The sequence below is a fragment of the Salmo salar genome, chromosome 07, assembly GCF_965601325.2.
Source record: "Salmo salar chromosome 07, fSalSal1, whole genome shotgun sequence".
Classification (NCBI taxonomy): Eukaryota; Metazoa; Chordata; class Actinopteri; order Salmoniformes; family Salmonidae; genus Salmo; species Salmo salar.
This window is the reverse complement of record NC_138297.1, coordinates 17,584,523-17,605,742: the sequence shown is the minus strand read 5'-3', so window position 1 is coordinate 17,605,742 and position 21,220 is coordinate 17,584,523. Positions and strand designations below refer to the sequence as shown.

The window sequence follows — 21,220 nt, the reverse complement described above, 5'->3', positions numbered from 1 at the left end:
CAAACACCAGAGCCAGGCTTTTATTAACAAGTTGACAAATACTGTCTAAGCGCTGTCAGCAATTCTGAGATGGCATTCAAGGTTTAATGCTGCAGATGTCGACTCTGGAAACTACCTCTACATGTCAAGCGAGCTACTACTCGGTTCAGATTGAATCCCACCCCAACTTTGAAATTAGCTGAGGTTGGACATGAACTGAGATTGGACAAATATTGCATGTCCTTTCCTCCTGTTCAAAAAAAAAAAAAGAAGCAGAGGTTTCAAGGAAAGCAAAATATTTCCTGCTGATGGTTCCAGAAGTCGAGGACAGAACAAAAAAAACAAGGAAAGGCTGAGGTGTAGGTTTAATTAGTTGCGTTATACTGTAAATCCTCCGGGTGGAGATTGGTTACTTTTATGCAAGCAATCACAGTTTCTGCCTCAGAACAAGATTGGTTTTCTTAAATCGATCTGCCATTGATTTTGACAAACAATTTGGAGTGAGGTTTTTTTTTTGTATGTAAAAAAAAACAAACATAACATTTGGAAAAGGTTCCCAGGAAAATGTTAACAAAAATGGTACAAAACATCTCCACTTGCACCAAAGCATTTAAATGTTTGACATATTTGCCTAATGCACACACCAAGCACTATCCACAAACAATGCAGCCTCTACACATCCGGGTGGCCTCCCAGAATTTTCAAATGTTCACCTCAACACATCTGTACGTGAACGAACGCCAGTTTGGCATAGAAGAACTACATCACTTCATATTTCACTACCCTATCCACTTGAATAAAATACAAAATAATAGCTAGCAAGATGGAGATCACAGAGGTTATTTTTAATGATTGCATTTTACAAGTGGCTAGTTTGCATCAGTCACTGCTGTTGCCTATGGTCAGGTTCTCAAAACTAAAAACACTGCGTAAAAAGAGTGAACACCGTACCCCATGAAAACGTACAAAATGCACTAGAAACAAAATGCACTAGAAACACATCCATTGGCCATTTCCTTTATAGGGGTCATGCTTACACACAAACGGAACATTAAGCTATCACATACAGAGTACAGTAATGGCAATAATACAATCTCACCTTGTATAAAGTATAGCCTATATTAAATTGAAACAGCAATATGACACTATTTCAATGCTTCATGATAGTGGCTTTGGAGAAGTCATCGACAGATACTTTGTGAGTCCAAAATGGCTCGCCCAAAGTAGTACATTACAATAGGGAAACAATTTGGACATTTTGACAGTGAAGTTAGTTGGGATGTAAAAAGGCACTTTTGTGAACCCCCTCCTCCCCCCCCCCCCCAGGGACACGTTATCCATTTAGACCAGAGAGACTGATAGAGGACTCTTCTTTGTATCTGTCCCATTATGGCATCTGTGATATGGCATCTGTGAGCGCATGGGCATCTCCATTAAAGAGCTACTGAACACGTTGATTTGCACGTGTGTTTTGCTGTTGCTCATTAGAAAAATGTGATTTTAGTCTTGGAGGTGTGTTTCCTGACCGATTTGGTGTTTGGTTAATGATGTTTGTCCCCCCATGAGACACTGCAGACGCAGAAGTCCATATAACTTCCTCAAAATCCCAAGAATGAATCAAAGATTCAACTCAAGAAATCTAATTAATTGACGTTTTTGAAGAGGATGTTTTATTTTTTCAATTTTACATCTAACTAAAGGTGTTTGGTGCAGTATTTCGCAAGTTAAATATGCGACGTGTCGTCTTAAAGTCGGAGCTGCTGGACAGGTCTGTCTCACTGTCTATGCTATTGGATAGAGAGCAATCAATGAAGCTGTTCACCCCATGTTAGTGGGCAAATGGACATCATCAAATCCCAACATTAATTTACCCGTTGTTCCAAACTCAGTTTTAGACGAGACTGACTTTATGACCAAAATTATCCTATATACACTATGTAGTCAAGTTTGACACTAGAATAACTTACTCATATGGAAGCTGTTTTCAAAGCTCTTCCTTGCTTTTTAAAGACAGTCACTCTTTAAAGCAGTCCATTTTCTTTGTCTACTCCTTCTATGAGTAAACAAATTGAAAGGGTACTGCAACCTGGAATGTGTTTAAACAGGTATAAAGCCAATATTTGCAATTTACTGTCACCTGCAGCTGTGGAATGATTGCTTACGAGTATAATTAACTGGCTGATCCCTCCTGATGACCCAGATGGAATTATGTGATCCTTCTTTAACCCATAGGAAGTCCCACCCAGTTAACTACTTCAACTGGTGAAAGTCCTCAATGGCACTGCCCATGCTAAAACAGGCTTTTGGGCACAAGAGTCCTCTATCCATCTCTATGGTAACTTGAGACACACCAATAAGTGACATAAAGGTTAAAGACTTAACGCTTTGTTCCAAGGACGACTACTCTTCGCAACATTTGCGCCACAGTTCCACTGAACTGTTAATTTACTCCTCCCAATCACATGGTAACATTCCAATGTCCATACTAGCATACTACTTAGAATGTATTAATGTATTGGCCATACATTCTAAGTAGTATGCAAGTGGACATTGAAACAGACATTCAAATCTGTTTAAACAGCCATTAAGGATTTATGCCGGGTAAGTACAGTATACTTCCCAACACAATTGGTAAGGCATCCTTTCACTAATATAATAGCATGGTTACACAGGAAAGTAAAGTGTTTTCCTGACTCTTATTTTCCAGGCGGTTAGAGGCTAACCGCCTGACCTCAATGTTCAGTAATGTTCTCTCCCACCCACTATTTCCCTCTATCTACCCACATCTCTTTTTCCGGTTTCCCCCTCTTCCTTTCGGTTTCTACTGGCAGATTTCATCTCTAGAGAAGAAAAAGGAGTGACAGTCTCCATAGCAACCGAACAGACCATGCACACCGCAAACAATGCACAAAGTCAGGGAGACAAACCAAGAGAAAAGAGGCAGGGAAAGAGCAGCCTCGTTGACCTCTACTGCATGTGCTGTAGCCAACTCTTCTGTGTGGCATGACAACATAGTTACACATACTGTATGAGACAAGGCTAGAGAAAGAGCACTTTAGAATACATAAACATATCTACAACTATCCGATTTTCCTACACATTTAGCACAAGCATTCCTAGTCAGAATGAGCCTTCTCCCATTACTGGTAGTGTCACAGTCTTTCAAACGACTAGTTTTCACCATAGCTCATAAGTATGGTTATGGGCATGATCGTCTTACAAAATATGATACGGTGGTATAGTTAGCTGGTATAGTTACTATAGTATTGTACATGCAAATTCTACAATCTCTTTATAAGTACTAGACTAAATCATGAAATTACCAAGATCACTACAGTAATACTGGCTGGTTCAGGTTTAGAAAGATGGACATGTATTAACATATACATTTGGCTTATGAATGACATGATGCTAAATATCAATGCAAAACAGAAATCACAAAATGTAGTGCCTAATATTTCTTCTTAAACTGCATGTTATTCAAGTGGTTGCCACCCAAAAAATCTGGAATGTAGATTTAAGAATGTAAATTTAGGTTGATATAAAACTGGTACTTTTCCATCTATACTGTACTGAAACCCACACTACAGATAAAATAAATCAATTTTAAAAGAAAACATATGAAGAAGAAAAAAAAAGAAAAGAAAACCTTGCTGATTCTTACATTGTGACGGATAGACAGAAACAGTCCAGAAAGGCAATTTTGGCGCAAAGGAAAGCTCATCGTCAGATAAGGTCTCATGCGGTGTTTCACAAAAAGAGTTCTGGGACTGGCATGGAATGGCAGCTTCCTCTAAGCTTTGGAATAAGAAAGGAGTTTCATCCGGAATCTGAAAAAAAAGCGGGTTCCGAACAGGAACCGAAAAACAGAGTGCATTGAATCAAGCGCTCGGTCTTTCCCTCCTTTTTCCTTTGTTACGAGAAGACTGTGTTGCGCTGGTTCATGTCGCCGACCTTCTCGAAGAACATGAAATCCTATGAAGCGAAATAGAGGAAAGAAAATGTCAACGAAATTTCCTCCAACAAATGCACATCTTATTAGCTCAGTGATAGGCCTTACCCATCAAGTTCTGTGATTAGAAAAATCTACATTTGAATTGAATATATCTTTATTTAAACAGACGGACTCACAATGAGGAAGCAGGCGCCCATGAGCACGGCCTTCATCTTGACGTCCATGTCCAGGGGGAACTGGATGCCAAAGTTATCTGTGTCGGTGAAGACCTCCTTTAGCAGGCCACTCCACTGCTTACTGATGCGGCCGATGGGCTTGCCTCCATCTTTCCCCGTCAGCTAAAGGATTGGATGGGTGTGTAGACTTTACTACAATGCTAATTTTTCCACCTTGCCTGATAAGCAACAATCTTTTCTGGTCTACAAGGTGGATTTATATTTGGTAGAGGTCAAGGTGGATTTATATTTGGTAGAGAAAAATAGTCAACTCGATGGAAGCTGAACTCCCAAGTGCCTCCATTGGATGACATGAAGTGGTTTCACCCCCGGGTTTATGACCCCTCACCTCAAAGTTGACGTCCCCGCAGCAGTTGCATGCGAAGCAGGGTCCCTCCAGCTTCATCACGGTCTCCTTGTTGGCCCCCTTGATGGAGAACTTGGGCACACAGGGGTTCCAGTCCTGGGACACATAGCCTATGGTGGTGCCAGGCGGGGCTTGGACCTCAAGCTGGGGGACACACGCATCGCAAATTAGAAAGGTATTTGACCGCGCTTAAAAATAAATTAATAAAAAAACAAAAAAAATCTAGATTTAAAATGTCTCATTTTATTTATTTTTATTTTTTAAATCAGGCTTCGGTCCTTACATTGTGGCTTGAAATAGCAGGTGCTTTGGTTACTGCAAAACTCGCATCGACATGAAATATGGCACTGATTTGAGAAGTGCATTGGTGTATTCTATTGGCTTAGCAACCATTGCAAAGACAAAAGGTACCATGCTTCACATGGTAACAGTGGGGCTATGTCTCCATAGATGCTGAATTAAATGTGTGAAAGTGCAGTCAGAAGGGACGTTGACATCTCATGGGAATGTACTGTAGTTAGCCTGCCAGCAATGTGATTCAATAGAGAGCTTAAAAGGTGAAGTGATGGCACCAGATCAGGACAGTCAGAGAGGGTTTGAACTGACAAAGGACCATTCAGTGTCATTCATGAGTCTTTACAAAGCAGAGGGACTGGGGAGACGTTAGGACAATCCAAAATGGCTTCCAGTCCAATAGTTTGCATGCTTTTATTACCACTTTTTAGCAAAATTGTATGTACAATGCTAACCTGAGGGTAAATAAACCAATTGCATTTTAGGTACCCTGTCCCTTTACTACTAACGTTAAGACTCAACATGATGATTTTGTGTGCGCGTGTAATATATATAACACAAAAAAGCCATCATGTTGAGTCTTAATATGTTAGTATATATCATCGTTCTTATATATTTTTTTCCCCCCTCATGGTTGGGGTCCTGTTTATATAGTCAAAGTAATGAAATATTTGTCAGCGTTCAGCATGCCATCATACCTCCTGCAGGCAGCAGGGGCACCAGCAAGAGGCACAGCGGAAGGGTCGTATGAGGCGGATGACCTCACGGTCCATGTTGTCCTTGATCTTCATGTCGAAGCTGCGCAGGGCGCCGCAGCAGTTGCGCGTGCAGCAGTCGTTCTTCTCTTTGGCCTTGTAGATCTTCTGACCAAGGCTGTTCTTGATCTCGTACTGGTTGTTGGTCTCAAAGCCGATGAACGCTGAGGAGAGGAAAACAGAGGGAGAAGAAAGAGGGGAGGGGATGGTGAGAGGCGAGTTAAAAAACGGTGGTCATTTTACCAGCTTTCGTCCTGATCTCTATACTAAGAGAAGACGAGCAAGCTCACCTTCCAGCAACTCCACTTTTTGGTGTATAAGGATCTGGTCAATCTGAAACATGGAAAACACAGGAGAGAGAGAGAGAGCGCGATAGATATGGATAGAGAGAATGGAAGAAAACAAACCCCAGCATTTACACTGTGACAACAGATGATGTTGGTGAAATCAGTGGATTTGACAACCTGTTATGTCAATCCTCCCCAGCCTAACCTACCTGTGTTAGGTACTCCAGACCAGGTGGAACTCCAACTGGCACAACTCCTGCAGGGGCTGGGGAGATGGCTGCATGAGGCCCTGAGTTAGGCGCACCATATTCGGGCCCGGGACCACCATAGCCTGGGCTAGGACCCATCTGAGGTGCACCATATTCAGGCATGGGCATAGGACCTGGGCCCTGGCCTACTGGTCCAGGTTGGTACATAACTGGGTGGCCTGGCTGGGGTTGTTGGTGGTTGTAACCCATATGGAAGCCAACCGGTGGTGGAGCTTGGTTAGGGTCACCATACCCCCCCTGAGGAACAGGGTATGGGGCCATGGAGTAACTTCCAGGACCTTGGTGAGGGGATGGGTAACCTATAGGAGGAAATACATAAATATATTCATATAAATAGAAAGCTAAACATTAATGTGGAGTTATAGATGCAAGTATGTGGGGGGTGTGAACTGGTGGCTCATGAAGTGTATTGGAGATTCTACATAAAATAAATTACTCTTTTGCTTAACAAAAATGGGCCGTATTGTTAGACATAAAATGGATTCCCAACACCACACCCGTTTCAAAGGAAACTGCAAGGAACAAAAGTATTGTATCCAGCAAACTCAGTCGCTACGTGATTATCCCAATAATCATCACACACAGTTCACATCAACATAGTCAGCCTTTTATACGCCAAGCTCTGGTTTCAAATTCTTATCGAAATAACATTATACAAATCCTGGGGGGGGGGGGGGGGGGGGGGGTGTACCCAGGGGGCATTGCACTATGGTGGGATTTGTTGCCAAGAATCAGCTGTAGGCCTGCTCTCCTCCTGCTCAGAATCTAATTCCAGTAAAAGCATCTCTACCACTGCTTACTATTCTCATCAGGCAGTGGATGGACTGCTATAGACAGACATTCAGTATGGCTACAGGAAAATAACGCATTCAAATCTGTCTGACTGCAATGGTGGGAAGTAAACTCTAATCATAAATATAACCCATGCAAAAAGATAGTGTTCAAAACACAGCATACAGCATACTCAAAACAAAAACAGTCCTCTTGGAGCAAGCTTTAAGCCACCATTTCAGTCAGATAAAACCGGTTTCTTGTTTGTAAAGTTAAGAAAAACAGTTGCTTGTTAACCTCTCTGGGATATGTAGGACGCCTCAACAGCCAGTGAAATTGCAGGGCGCCAAATTCAAAACAACAAAACTCAATTCAAATTCCTCAAACATACAAGTATTATACACCATTTTAAAACTTAACTTCTTGTTAATTCAGCCACAGTGTCTGATTTCAAAAAGACTACGGCGAAAGCATACCATATGATTGTTAGGTCAGCGCCTAGTCACAAAAAAACTGCCATTTTCCAGCCAAAGAGAGGAGTCACAAAAAGCAGAAAGAGATCAAATTAATCACTAACCTTTGATGATCTTCATCAGATGGCACTCATAGGACTTCATGTTACACAATACATGCATGTTTTGTTCGATAAAGTTCATATTTATATCAAAAATCTCAGTTTACATTGGTGCGTTGTTCAGTAATTTTTGCCTCTAAAACATCCAGTGATTTTGCAGGGAGCCACATCAATTTACAGAAATACTCATCATAAAAATTGATATAAGATACAAGTGTTTTACATAGAAATAAAGATACACTTCTCCTTAATGCAACTGCTGTGTCAGATTTCAAAAAAGCTTTACGGCAAAAGCACACAATGCAATAATCTGAGTACAGTGCTCAGACACCAAAACAAGCCATACAGATACCCGCCATGTTGGAGTCAACAAAAGTCATAAATAGCATTATAAAATATTCACTTACCTTTGATGATCTTCATCGGAATGCACTCCCAGGAATTCCAGTTCCACAATAAATGTTTGTTTTGTTTCGATAGTCCATATTTATGTCCAAATACCTCCTTTTTGTTCGCGCGTTCAGTTCACTATTCCAAATGCGGAAGGCGCATGCCAGACGAAGTCCAGATGAAAAATCAAAAAAGTTGCATTACAGTTTGTAGAAACATGTCAAATGATGTATAGAATCAATCTTTAGGATGTTTTTATCATAAATCTTCAATAATATTCCAACCGGACAATTTCTTTGTCTTCAGAAATGAAAAGGAACTCAGCTCGCTCACGGCTGCGCACATGACTGAGCTCATGCCAATTTTCCAGACACCCGATTCCAATAGCTCTTATTCTCTCCCCATTCACAGTAGAAGCCTGAAACAACGTTCTAAAGACTGTTGACATCTAGTGGAAGCCTTAGGAAGTGCAAAATGACCCCACAGATACTGTACATTGGATAGGCAATCACTTGAAAAATTACAAACCTCAGATTTCCCACTTCCTGGTTGGATTTTTCTCAGGTTTTTGCCTGCTATATGAGTTCTGTTATACTCACAGACATCATTCAAACATTTTTAGAAACTTCAGAGTGTTTTCTATCCAAATATACTAATACTATGCATATCCTAGCTTCTGGGCCAGAGTAGCAGGCAGTTTACTCTGGGCACCTTATTCATCCAAGCTACTCAATACTGCCCCCAGATCCCAAAGAAGTTAAGGTGTATTTTATTTTTTATTTCAGCTTTATTTAACCAGGTAGGCTAGTTGAGAACAAGTTCTCATTTGCAACTGTGACCAGGCCAAGATAAAGCATAGCAATTCGACACATACAACAACACAAGAGTTACACATGGAATAAACAAAACAGTCAATAATACAGTAGAACAAAAGAAAACAAAAAGTGTATATACAGAGAGTGCAAATGAGGTAAGATAAGGGAGTTAAGGCAATAAATATGCCATGGTGGTGAAGTAATTACAATATAGCAATTAAACACTGGAATGGTAGATGTGCAGAAGATGAATGTGCAAGTAGGGATACTGGGGTGCAAAGGAGCAAGATAAATAAATAAATAAAAGTATGGGGAGGAGGTAGGTAGATAGATGGGCTGTTTACAGATGGGCTATGTACAGGTGCAGTGATCTGTGAGCTGCTCTGACAGCTGGTGCTTAAAGCTAGTGAGGGAGATATGAGTCTCCACTAGTATAACTAGTGTACTAAAGTAGTTTGTTTATAATATCTAGAAGACGTTTGACAGTTACTAGAACACTTCCTGCCCATCAGTGGTTTCATAAATACACACCACGTCTGTGTTGACACCTCAGTGAACCAACATCCATGTGTCTATGGGTTGGTGTGAACTGCTGCCCACACCCACCCAGACACACAGTGGAAATATGTGTACTTGTTTTTATATTCCTCTCTCAACACTCAAAACGACTTTTGTATTACCTCAAGGTTCATATACACTATACTGTCAATTAGAGCATTAGTGTACCAAATATTGAAATCTGACTGGGCATGTTAAAAGCCGACTATTACAGACAAGCGCATTTCCTCATTTACGATCAAACTCACAACACTTAAGTTAACCTCAGTTCCCAGGACAGTACCCTGACCCAACAGTGGTTAAACAACTTATTGAGGGACGGTCAGGGTAGAGACAAACAAAGGCTCCTAACATAAGTCCCTAATGTATTTTGCTAGTCATTTGACTTGTAAATGGAAGAACGCATCCAGTCAGACAGTAATGGAGCGTTGTTTCCTGACTGCAACCTGGTAGGAGAAGCCCTCTTAAAAACTAGTGCCAGTGACAAATATCTCCCTTTGTAGGAAGACATCATTTTGGGGTTGTATGAATCACAGTGCAGGTGTCATTTTACATTGGATTGTTTTTTTTTTAACCAGCATCTGAAAAATTAAAAGATGTGCGCAGAGCAACCCACTGAATAGTAGACCCATCACTACCTCCAAGGAAGGAAAACAGACCAAGTTAACTAGCTTTTTACTGAGAAATTTCCCCCAGATTACAGACACACCTACAAGAATGGAAAGGTCCATAGCATAGACGTTAGCACGTTTTCCTTTTGTAAACAACTGAATGGAAAAATACAACAACAAAAATTGGGCACGCAAAGAACATTTGTCATTACGTATTTAAAATGTATCAACATTTGAATTTATTAAAGACATGTGTGGGGGGGATTCTTCGAAAGTGTGACCCATTTCAAACATCCTCTCTATTTGAACACTTTTGGGGAGGGTAAGGTTTCAGTGGCCGGCCTCGAAGGAATGTGGAGTAGGTGAAGTTATCCATTTATTCAGGAGACTCAACCAAACAAAATTCACACTCACGAGTTAGTGGTGGCAAACAGAATCACATTAACAATATGAACACATGTAAAGACGCAATTTGAGGACATCGCAACAACCCAGTATAATATCTAAAGCAACAGAGACGTAGAGAAGAAAACATTACCTGGGGCTGACATGATGACTTAGTTACTGGACGCAAAGGGGAAACAGGCAGACTTCCTCTGTTGTTCACTACCGGGATAGCTATGAGACAAAGAGAAAATGAGAGGGTCGGTGGGCGTGTGCTAGGAAAAGCAGGGGGGGGGGGGGGGTTAATGACACTAAACATGTCCACCAGTCTAGACAATCTATTCACAACAAGGCCGCTATTAAAAAAAGGGAACTTTCTCCTCTAATATTCTCAAACATAAAATCCTAAACATGCATAAGTGAATTTGCCACTCAATGTTCTAAAAGCATGTGGATAGGCAACATGGTTGATGATACACAGTACACACACACTAAGTCTTTCTGAGGCTTCAAGGTGTATGGGGGATATCAGCAGAGGCTGGTGGGAGGAGCAATAGGAGGACGGACTCATTGTAATGGCTGGAATGGTATCAAACATGGAAAACACGTTTGACTATGTTCCATTTATTCCATTCCAGCCATTGGAATGAGCCTGTCCTCCTATTGCTCCTCCCACCCACCTCCACTGGAGGATTGGTGTGATGAGTCAGAGGTCAACCATTTTCTACTGTGCATTTTCGATCGGGTTCAAGTCAGAGCTTTGTCCCAAAGCCACTCCTGCGTTCTCTTGGCTGTGTGCTTAAGGTCGTTGTCCTGGAGCAGGTTTTCATTAAGGATCCCTCTGTACTTCGCTCCATTCATCTTGCCCCTCGATCCTGACTAGTCTCCCAGTCCCTGCCGCTGAAAAAACATCCCCACAGCATGATGCTGCTACCACCATGTTTCACCGTAGGGATGGTGACAGGTTGTTTCCTCCAGATGTGACGCTTGGCATTCAGGCCAGAGTTCAATCTTGGTTTCATCAGACCAAAGAATCTTGTTTCTCAGGTCAGAGTCCTTTAGGTGCTATTTGACAAACTCCAAGCAGGCTGTCATGTATATTTTACTGAGGAGTGGCTCCCGTGGGCCACTACCATAAAGGCCTGATTGGTGGAGTGCTGCAGAGATGGTTGTCCTTCTGGAAGGTTCTCACATCTCCCCAGAGAAACTCTAGAGCTCTGGCAGAGTGCCCATCAGGTTCTTGGTCACCTCCCTGACAAAGGCCCTTCTCCCCCGATTGCTCAGTTTGGCCGGGTGGCCAGCTCTAGGAAGAGTCTTGGTGGTTCCAAACTTCTTCCATTTAAGAATTATGGAGGCCACCGTGTTCTTGGGTACCCTTCCCCTGTGCCTCGACACAATCCTGTCTCAGAGCTCTACGGACAATTCCGTCGACCTCATGGCTTGGTTTTTGCTCTGACATGCACTGTCAACTGTGGGACCTTATATAGACAGGTGTGTACCTTTCCAAATCAAGGATGATCAATGGAAACAGGACACACTGGAACTCAATTGAGTCTCATAGCAAAGGGTCTGAATACTGTTTTCACTTTCTCATTATGGGGTATTGTTTGTAGATTGATTAAATTACATTTTCCCCCTCAATTTTAGAGTAAGGCTTTAACATAAAATGTGGAAAAAGCAAAGGGGTCTGGATACTTTCTGAATGCACTGTATTACATTTGTTTTATTACTATTATTTCATTCGAAGTCCTCCTCTCATCTCTATAGAGCTGCTGTCTATGCCGTCTGACAAAAATCACTATTTTAGTAGTTTGTCAAAGTAAATAAGGCATACTTGTATGACTGCTGAACTACCAATAACTTAGTTAATGCACTTTCAGGTAGAGATATTGTACCTCTTGAAACAACTGCAATCTATACTCGATCGCGTATTATTCTGTCTCTTTATTTCTCTGCCCTCACTCTAATCTAACATGGCAGGCGGGCAATGGATTATGGTCATTGAAGTCATCAGAAGATAGGATATACAATTCAGAATACACAAGACCAAACACACAATAACATGTATTTTTTATTTTGAAAGGCATCTTTCATTGACAAGCTATAAGTGATTTATTGATTCCCAGAGCTGGAAACACATCAGATGGATTCCACAACATGTGAACGATATCAGAAAAAAAGGGATTGATAGACCTAACAACTAGAAATGGGCAGATGTTTTAGTAAGTGGTGTCAGGTGAGGTCACGGGACGTTACCAAGTGTCCCAAAACCTCTCCAAAGTGGCATATGTCTGTAAATTAGACAATCCCAGTGCTATTACATATTTGCAATCCCCAAATGGTATTAAAACAACATTTCTATCATATCAACCTCACTCAAACATTGTGATGGTGTTATGGGGTATACAGGGTACATTCAAGTGTCCTTTTAACCTCTCCAAAGTGTCCAAATGTGGTAATTGCAATGTTTTTGCACACTGGGTGTGCTTAAAAGTGAATTGTTTACTATAAAAACTAAAACAATTCTCAAACATTGTTCAAATCAAATTGTATTTGTCACATACACACGGTTAGCAGATGTTAATGTGAGGGTAGCGAAATGCTTGTGCTTCTAGTTCCAACAGTGCAGCAATATCTAACAAATTCACCACTACCTTACACGTGTAAATGGATGGAAAAAGAATATGTACATATAAATATATGGACGAGCGATGGCTGTGCGGCATAGGCATGACGCAATAGTTGGTATGAAATACAGTATATACAGTGGGGGGAAAAAGTATTTGATCCCCTGCTGATTTTGTACGTTTGCCCACTGACAAAGAAAGGATCAGCCTATAATTTTAATGGAAGGGAAGAGACAGAATAACAACAAAAATATCCAGAAAAACGCATGTCAGAAATGTTATAAATTGATTTGCATTTTAATGAGGGAAATAAGTATTTGACCCCCTTTCAAATCAGAAAGATTTCTGGCTCCCAGGTGTCTTTTATACAGGTAACGAGCTGAGATTAGGAGCACACTCTTAACCTGTTGGGGATAGGGGGCAGTATTTGCACGGCCGGATAGAATATGCATATAATTAGTAGATTTGGATAGAAAACACTCCAAAGTTTCTAAAACTGTTTGAATGGTGTCTGTGAGTATAACAGAACTCATATGGCAGTCAAAACCCTGAGACAAATCCTAACAGGAAGTGGAAATCTGATGTGTGGAATCACTTCAAGCCTTTGCCATTGAAACACACAGGGACTTATTAATCATTTAGCACTTCCTAAGGCTTCCACTAGATGTCAACAGTCTTTACAAAGTGGTTTGAGTCTTCTATGGTAGAAACTGACCCAAAGAGAGGCTTGGGAAGTTGGTCACAGGGGGAGGGCCATTTCTACTATGACGTGGGCGGCCATGGGAACCCTTTTGTTCCGAAAAGTTTAGTAAGACAATGCAATCGTCCGCCTTGAATATTATTGAAGCTCTGGTTGAAAAAGGCCCTAAAGATGTATGTTATACAACGTTTGACATGTTTGAACGAACGTAAATATATTTTTTGGGCATATTCGTGACGACAAGTCCCGCGCGCTTCAGTACATTATGAGTAGCCTTCGGAACGCACTAACAAGAAGGAGCTATTGGGACATAAATTATTAACTTTTTAGAACAAAACTACATTTGTTGTGGACCTGGGATTCCTGGAAGTGCCTTCTGATGAAGATAATCAAAGGTAAGGGAATATTTACAATAGTATATTTGATTTTAGATGGTTCCAAGATGGCGCTAACATGTATCGCCTAGTCTATTTTTCTGGGCATACCACGTCGTTTATTGCAAAGTGTGATTTCCCAGTAAAGTTATTTTTAATCTGGCAATGCGGTTGCATTCACGAGATGTTAATCTATAATTCTTTGACTGACAATATTACATTTTAACAATGTTTTCGAATAGTAATTTTGTAAATTGTAGCGCTGATTCACTGGAAGCATTTGAGGGAAAATATTTCCTGAACGTCACGCGCCGATGTAAAATGCTGTTTTTATATATAAATATGAACTTTATCGAACAAAAAAAATGCATGTATTGTGTAACATGATGTCCTAGGAGTGTCATCTGATGAAGATTGTCAAAGGTTAGTGTTGCATTTAGCTGTGTTTTGGGTATTTGTGATGCATCTAGTTGCTTTGAAAATGGCAGTGTGATTTTTTTTGGCAGGGTACTCTCCTAACATAATCTAATGTTTTGCTTTTGCTGTAAAGCCTTTTTGAAAAATCAGACAACGTGGTTCGATTCAGGAGAGGTGCATCTATAAAATGGTGTAAAATAGTCATATGTTTGAGAAATTGAAGTTATAGCATTTATGAGGTTTTGTATTTCGTGCGACGGATTCCACTGGCTGTTGACTAGGGTGGCACGTTCCCAGACAGGTTAAAGGGAGTGCTCCTAATCTCAGTCTGTTACCTGTATAAAAGACACCTATCCACAGAAGCAATCAATCAGATTCCAAACTCTCCACCATGGCCAAGACCAAAGAGCTCTCCAAGGATGTCAGGGACAAGATTGTAAACCTACACAAGGCTGGAATGGGTTACAAGACCATCGCCAAGCAGCTTGGTGAGGTGACAACATTTGGTGCGATTATTCGCAAATGGAAGAAACAAAAGAACTGTCAATATCCCTCGGCCTGGGGCTCCATGCAAGATCTCACCTCGTGGAGTTGCAATGATCATGAGAACGGTGAGGAGTCAGCCCAGAACTACACGGGAGGATCTTGTCAATGATCTCAAGGCAGCTGGGACCATAGTCACCAAGAAAACAGTTGGTAACACACTACGCCGTGAAGGACTGAAATCCTGCAGCGCCCGCAAGTTCCCCCTGCTCAAGAATACATATACATGCCCGTCTGAAGTCTGCCAATGAACATCTGAATGACTCAGAGGACAGCTGGTGAAAGTGTTGTGGTCAGATGAGACCAAAATGGAGCGCTTTGACAGCAACTCAACTCGCCTTATTTGGAGGAGGAGGAATGCTACCTATGACCCCAAGAACACCATCTCCACCGTCAAACATGGAGGTGGAAACATTAGGCTTTGGGGGTGTTTTTCTGCTAAGGGGACAGGACAACTTCACCGCATCAAAGGGACGATGGACTGGGCCATGTACCGTCAAGTCTTGGGTGAGAACCTCCTTCCCTCAGCCAGGGCATTGAAAATGGGTCGTGGATGGGTATTCCAGCATGACAATGACCCAAAACACACGGCCAAGGCAACAAAGGAGTGGCTCAAGAAGAAGCACATTAAGGTCCTGGAGTGGCCTAGCCAGTCTCCAGACCTTAATCTCATAGAAAATCTGTGGAGGGAGCTGAAGGTTTGAGTTGCCAAACGTCAGCCTCGAAACCTTAATGACTTGGAGAAGATCTGCAAAGAGGAGTGGGACAAAATCCCTCCTGAGATGTGTGCAAACCTGGTGGCCAACTACAAGAAATGTCTGACCTCTGATTGCCAACAAGGGTTTTGCCACCAAGTACTAAGTCATGTTTTGCAGAGGGGTCAAATACTTATTTCCCTCATTAAAATGCAAATCATTTTAGGACATTTTTTTACATGCGTTTTTCAGGATTTTTTTGTTGTTATTCTGTCTCTCACTGTTCAAATAAACCTACTATTAAAATTAGAGACTGATCATTTCTTTGTAAGTGGGCAAACGTACAAAATCAGCAGGGGATCAAATTCTTTTTCCCCCCCCAGTGTACATATGAAATGGGTAATGTAGGATATGTAAACATTGTTAAAGTTGCATTATTTAAAGTGAGTGATACCTTTATTAAATCCATTTATTAAAGTGGCCAGTGATTTGGGTCTGTATGTTGGCAGCAGTCTCTATGTTAGTGATGGCTGTTTAACAGTCTGATGGCCTTGAGATAGAAGCTGTTTTTCAGTCTCTCGGTCCCAGCTTTGATGTACCTGTAGTGACCTTGCCTTCTGGATGATAGCGGGGTAAACAGGCAGTGGCTCCTGTGACATCCGGTGCTGTAGGTGTCCTGGAGGGCAGGTAGTTTGCCCCCGGTGATGCGTTGTGCAGACCAGACCACACTACCATCTGAAGAGCCTTGGGGTTGAGGGCGGTGCAGTTGCCATACCAGGCGGTGATACAGCCCAACAGGATGCTCTCGATTGTGCATCTGTACAGGTGACAAGCCTAATTTCTTCAGCCTCCTGAGGTTGAAGAGGCGCTGTTGCGCCTTCTTCACCACGCAGTCTGTGTGGGTGGACCATATCAGTTTGTTTGTGGTGTGTACGCAGAGGAATAAAAAATAAAATGTTTTAAACTTTCCACCTTCCCCACTTCTGTCCCGTCGATGTGGATAGCGGGGTGCTCCCTCTGCTGTTTCCTGAAGTCCACGATCATCTCCTTTGTTTTGTTGACATTGAGTGAGAGGTTGTTTTCCTGACACCACGCTCCGAGTGACCTCACCTCCTCCCTGTAGGCTCTTGTAGTTGTTGGTAATCAAGCCCACTACTGTTGTGTCGTCTGCAAACTTGATGATTGAGTTAGAGGCGTGCATGGCCACGCAGTCATGGGTGAACAGGGAGTACAGGAGGTTGTTGAGCATGCACCTTTGTGGGGCCCCAGTGTTGAGGATCAGCGAAGTGGAGATTTGTTTCCTACCTTCACCACCTGGGGGCGGCCCGTCAGAAAGTCCAGGACCCAATTGCACAGGGCAGGGTTGAAAGCCAGGGCCTTAAGCTTAATGATGAGCTTGGAGGGTACTATGGCATTGAACGCTGAGCTGTAGTCAATGAACAGCATTCTGACATAGTAGAGGTCGACCGATTATGATTTTTCAAAGCTGATGCCGATTATTGGAGGACCAAAAAAAGCCGATACTGATTAATCGGACGATATATATGACAATTACAACAATACTGAATGAACACTTATTTTAACAGTATAATACATCAATAAAATCAATTTAGCCTCAAATAAATAATGAAACATGTTCAATTTCGTTTAAATAATGCAAAAACAAAGTGTTGGAGAAGAAAGTAAAATTGCAATATGTGCCATGTAAAAAAGCTAACGTTTAAGTTCCTTGCTCAGAACATATGAAAGCTGGTGGTTCCTTTTAACATGAGTCTTCAATATTCCCAGGTAAGAAGTTTTAGGTTGTAGTTATTATAGGACTATTTCTCTCTATACCATTTGTATTTCATATACCTTGACTATTGGATGTTCTAATAGGTACTTTAGTATTGCCAGCCTAATCTCGGGAGTTGATAGGCTTGAAGTCATAAACAGTGCAATGCTTGACGCACAGCGAAGAGCTGCTGGCAAATGCAGGAAAGTGCTGCTTGAATGAATGCTTACGAGTCTGCTGCTGCCTACCACCGCTCAGTCAGACTACTCTATCAAATCAGACTTAATTATAATAACACACATAAATACGAGCCTTAGGTCATTAATATGGTCAAATCCGGAAACTATCATTTCGAAAACAGAACGTTTATTCTTTCAGTGAAATACGGAACCGTTCCATATTTTATCTAACGGGTAGCATCCATAAGTCTAAATATTCCTGTTACATTGCACAACCTTCAATGTTGTCATAATTCTGGCAAATTAGTTTGCAACGAGCCAGGCGGCCCAAACTGTTGCATATACCCTGACTCTGTTGCACAGAACGCAAGAGAAGTGACACAATTTACCTAGTTAATATTGCCTGCTAACATGAATTTATTTTAACTAAATATGCAGGTTTAAAAAAAATATACTTCTGTGTATTGATTTTAAGAAAGGCATTGATGTTTATGGTTAGGTACATTCGTGCAACAATTGTGCTTTTTCGCAAAGGCACTTTGTTAAATCATCCCCCGTTTGGCGAAGTTGGCTGTCTTTGTTAGGAAGAAATAGTCTTCACAGTTCGCAACGAGCCAGGCGGCCCAAACTGCTGCATATACCCTGACTCTGCTTACACTGAACGCAAGAGAAGTGACACAATTTCCCTAGTTAAAAGAAATTCATGTTAGCAGGCAATATTAACTAAATATGCAGGTTTAAAAATATATACTTGTGTAGTGATTTTAAGAAAGGCATTGATGTTTATGTTAGGTACATTCGTGCAACGACAGTGCTTTTTTCGCGAACTACTCTTGTTAAATCACCCGTTTGGCGAAGTAGGCTGTGATTCAATGATAAATTAACAGGCACCGCATCAATGATATGCAACGCAGGACAAGCTAGATAAACTAGTAATATCATCAACCATGTAGTTAACTAGTGATTATGTTAAGATTGATTGTTTTTATAAGATACGTTTAATGCTAGCTAGCACCTTAACTTGGCTCCTTGCTGCACTCGCATAACAGGTAGTCAGCCTGCCACGCAGTCTCCTCGTGGAGTGCAATGTAATCGGCCATAATCGGTTTCCAAAAATGCTGATTACCGATCGTTATGAAAACTTGAAATCGTCCCTAATTAGTCGGCCATTCCAATTAGACGGTCGACCTCTATTACATAGCTATTCCTCTTGTCCAGATGGGCATACAGGGGATCTAAAGCGTAAGCAGGCAACATCATATTTTTGATGCGCAAAGACAATCTATGTTGCCATTAAGTCATACATCAGATATAATTGGCAATAGGCTAGATTTGTTCATATGTAGCCCCCCCCCCAATGTAGCTATAGCTCAAAGACAGACCAAATCTAAGCTTACCTTGTAAGATGTTTGCTGTTTGTTGAAAACGTTGTGTAAAATAAACATTTTGACTCCCGGGGCTGATGATCAATAATGGTAGGTCACAGGCAGACAAATAAGATATCCTCATGATCTGTGGAGTCCTGGCTTTCAGTGTATATCAACATATTCCGTGTTTATTTCGTTTGTGCGTCACAACGGTAACCAGAATGTAGGTAGCAGTAATCTTGAAATTAGGTCATCGGCTTGGCCTTATAAAGTTGTATGCCCATATATGGTAGTAAGTCATACCAAAGACTTGAAGGCACAAATCAATAGCCAACCCTGCTTTTGCAGATGGAGGCTACCGTTCTCAGCCCAGACTGAATTGAATGAACACAAATAAAATAAATATGGGGACTTGACATTTAAGAGGTTTTAATTACCACGTTTGCTGTGCTTAACTATATAGATACGAATATTGGCCTGTTGGAAACTACAACTCGCTACTAGATTGCACAGTTCCGGCTTGATCTGAGGTGTGTTCAGTTCACTAGAACGTTTGCTACGTTGCGGAAAAGTTTGTACTGACCGACACGTTTCCCCAAAACGGTTCTTGAACAGACTTTGGAGGTACATTTGCTCCCGTTCGGTGGGAGTGGCAAGGTGTGGATTGAAGCAATGTGTGACGTGTATAAAAGCGGAGTGGCCTCTTAAATTCCTCTGTGGTTGATGTAAGTAACAGATTTACATGAAAATATATTCATTGGCAATATTAACGTCAAAGATAAATGTAGTAATAAACAGATTAGGAATATTGTTTGTGATACTACAATTCCCTCAGCAAGATTACTTTGGTCAAATATCTATGGTGATATACAATGGGGGAAAGCATGGAAAATTGCTAACAAATATTGTATCAGTAACAAAGTTTCATTTAAAACGTTACATAGAATTTATCCTGTGAAGCATGTTTTGGAAAGATTCAAGCTGAATATAACTGATTTCTGTGGAATGGAGGAGACCATTTTGCATTTGTTTTTTGCCTGTATTTATAGTAGAATGTTTTGGATTGACCTACAGAACTCTATTACAAAAAAATAGGACCGGTTGTACTTTAATAGTTTTGATATGATTTATTTCAGAAATTGACATTTAAGATGTAGTATATTTAATTCAACTGCTAATAATACTAGGTAAATTTCATATTCACAAATGGTCTAATTCAAAACCTAACTTTTCACTTTATAAATGAGTTTAAACAATATGGCACCACTAACTAAAATAAAAAACAAAAACGCAATTAAAACGTGTATTATTAATATGATTTGTTTGTTTAGGATTCCTGGCAATGTAAATAGTGTGTTTGTATGCTTGTTTGCATGTGACTATTCCTGTTTTTAGATGTGTTTATTTAAAAAAATGACTTAAAATGTTTTTTAAAAGCGTTCCCCCAATCTCTCCCTGTTGTTCAGTACAGCACCGTTTCCTTGAACGTTCCACAATGTAAAATTGTACTGAATGCACCCCTGATTTTTCTTTAGAGAAACTGCGTAATGTGCGTATTGACCTCAAAGAAAAAAAGTATGAAATGGGATTCAAGTAGTTGAACAGACGTTGGTCAATAAGTTGTTTTTAAAACCGAATTATAACCGACATTTTGATTAATCGCTCAGCACTACGTTCTGTAACTTTGTGCTATTGTTGCTGCAAATGTTGATCGTTAGTGTTGTTTATATAAACACTGTACATATAAATGGCTATATTTTCCATTGTTCAATACCTCCAGAAACACGATGAAGAAAAGGTTGTAACCTAATGTTTTCAATCATGTTGAACACCCAAACAACTTTTCTAACCTTTGTGGTCCGTTGTCTTTACATTAGTGAAAGGGAGGGAGATGGCAGGAATGTCTTACCTTTCAGATGACCAAAAAGGCGCTGTTTGGTGGTTCTTCACCCGAAAAACTGAGGACAATTAGAATAGTAAGAAAATTCCTACTTGCTTGCCAGTCTTGTTTGCTATCGGCTACGTTCGTCTTCTTTTCCATACCCCGCCCCTTTAGGGGCTGTCACAAGACCCATAATTGACCTAATTGTGTAAAGGAGGCAACGTTTTGTGGTATTTCTTTCTGCAACGTTCGAGAACATTTTCGTACTAAACATTTGTATTATTACTATTATTGCAATTCCATATGACGTGATTCTAATGTTTTATAAAAATCCATACATCCTTCTTAATTTTTTTTTTAACAAAACATAAACAGATAAACACACACAGGATTTTTACGTTCAAAGAAATTTGAAAAGCTTAAGAGTATCAATTGATT

General features: G+C 40.8%; 1 protein-coding gene across 1 annotated transcript; it reads right to left on the bottom strand.

The window, feature by feature from the left end:
• Positions 1 to 982: 982 nt before the first annotated feature.
• LOC106608666 (phospholipid scramblase 2) lies at positions 983 to 20,948 on the bottom strand. The gene is made up of 8 exons (XM_014206757.3): positions 20,810 to 20,948; positions 10,379 to 10,458; positions 6,062 to 6,420; positions 5,856 to 5,898; positions 5,509 to 5,729; positions 4,499 to 4,660; positions 4,111 to 4,272; positions 983 to 3,954 (listed from the first exon to the last, which is right to left on the bottom strand). Exons 2-8 carry the CDS (start codon positions 10,389 to 10,391, stop codon positions 3,895 to 3,897), a joined length of 1,020 nt encoding a protein of 339 aa, XP_014062232.1. The 5' UTR covers positions 10,392 to 10,458; positions 20,810 to 20,948; the 3' UTR covers positions 983 to 3,894.
• Between the last annotated feature and the right edge of the window lie 272 nt (positions 20,949 to 21,220).

Bases quoted from the DNA above. Each gene is read 5' to 3' on its own strand.
- LOC106608666 (XM_014206757.3), bottom strand. The intron at 5,899-6,061 runs GTAGGTTAGGCT...TCCATGTTTCAG, and splicing joins GTCTGGAGTACCTAACACAG to ATTGACCAGATCCTTATACA. The intron at 4,273-4,498 runs GTGAGGGGTCAT...CCAATCCTTTAG, and splicing joins GCGGGGACGTCAACTTTGAG to CTGACGGGGAAAGATGGAGG.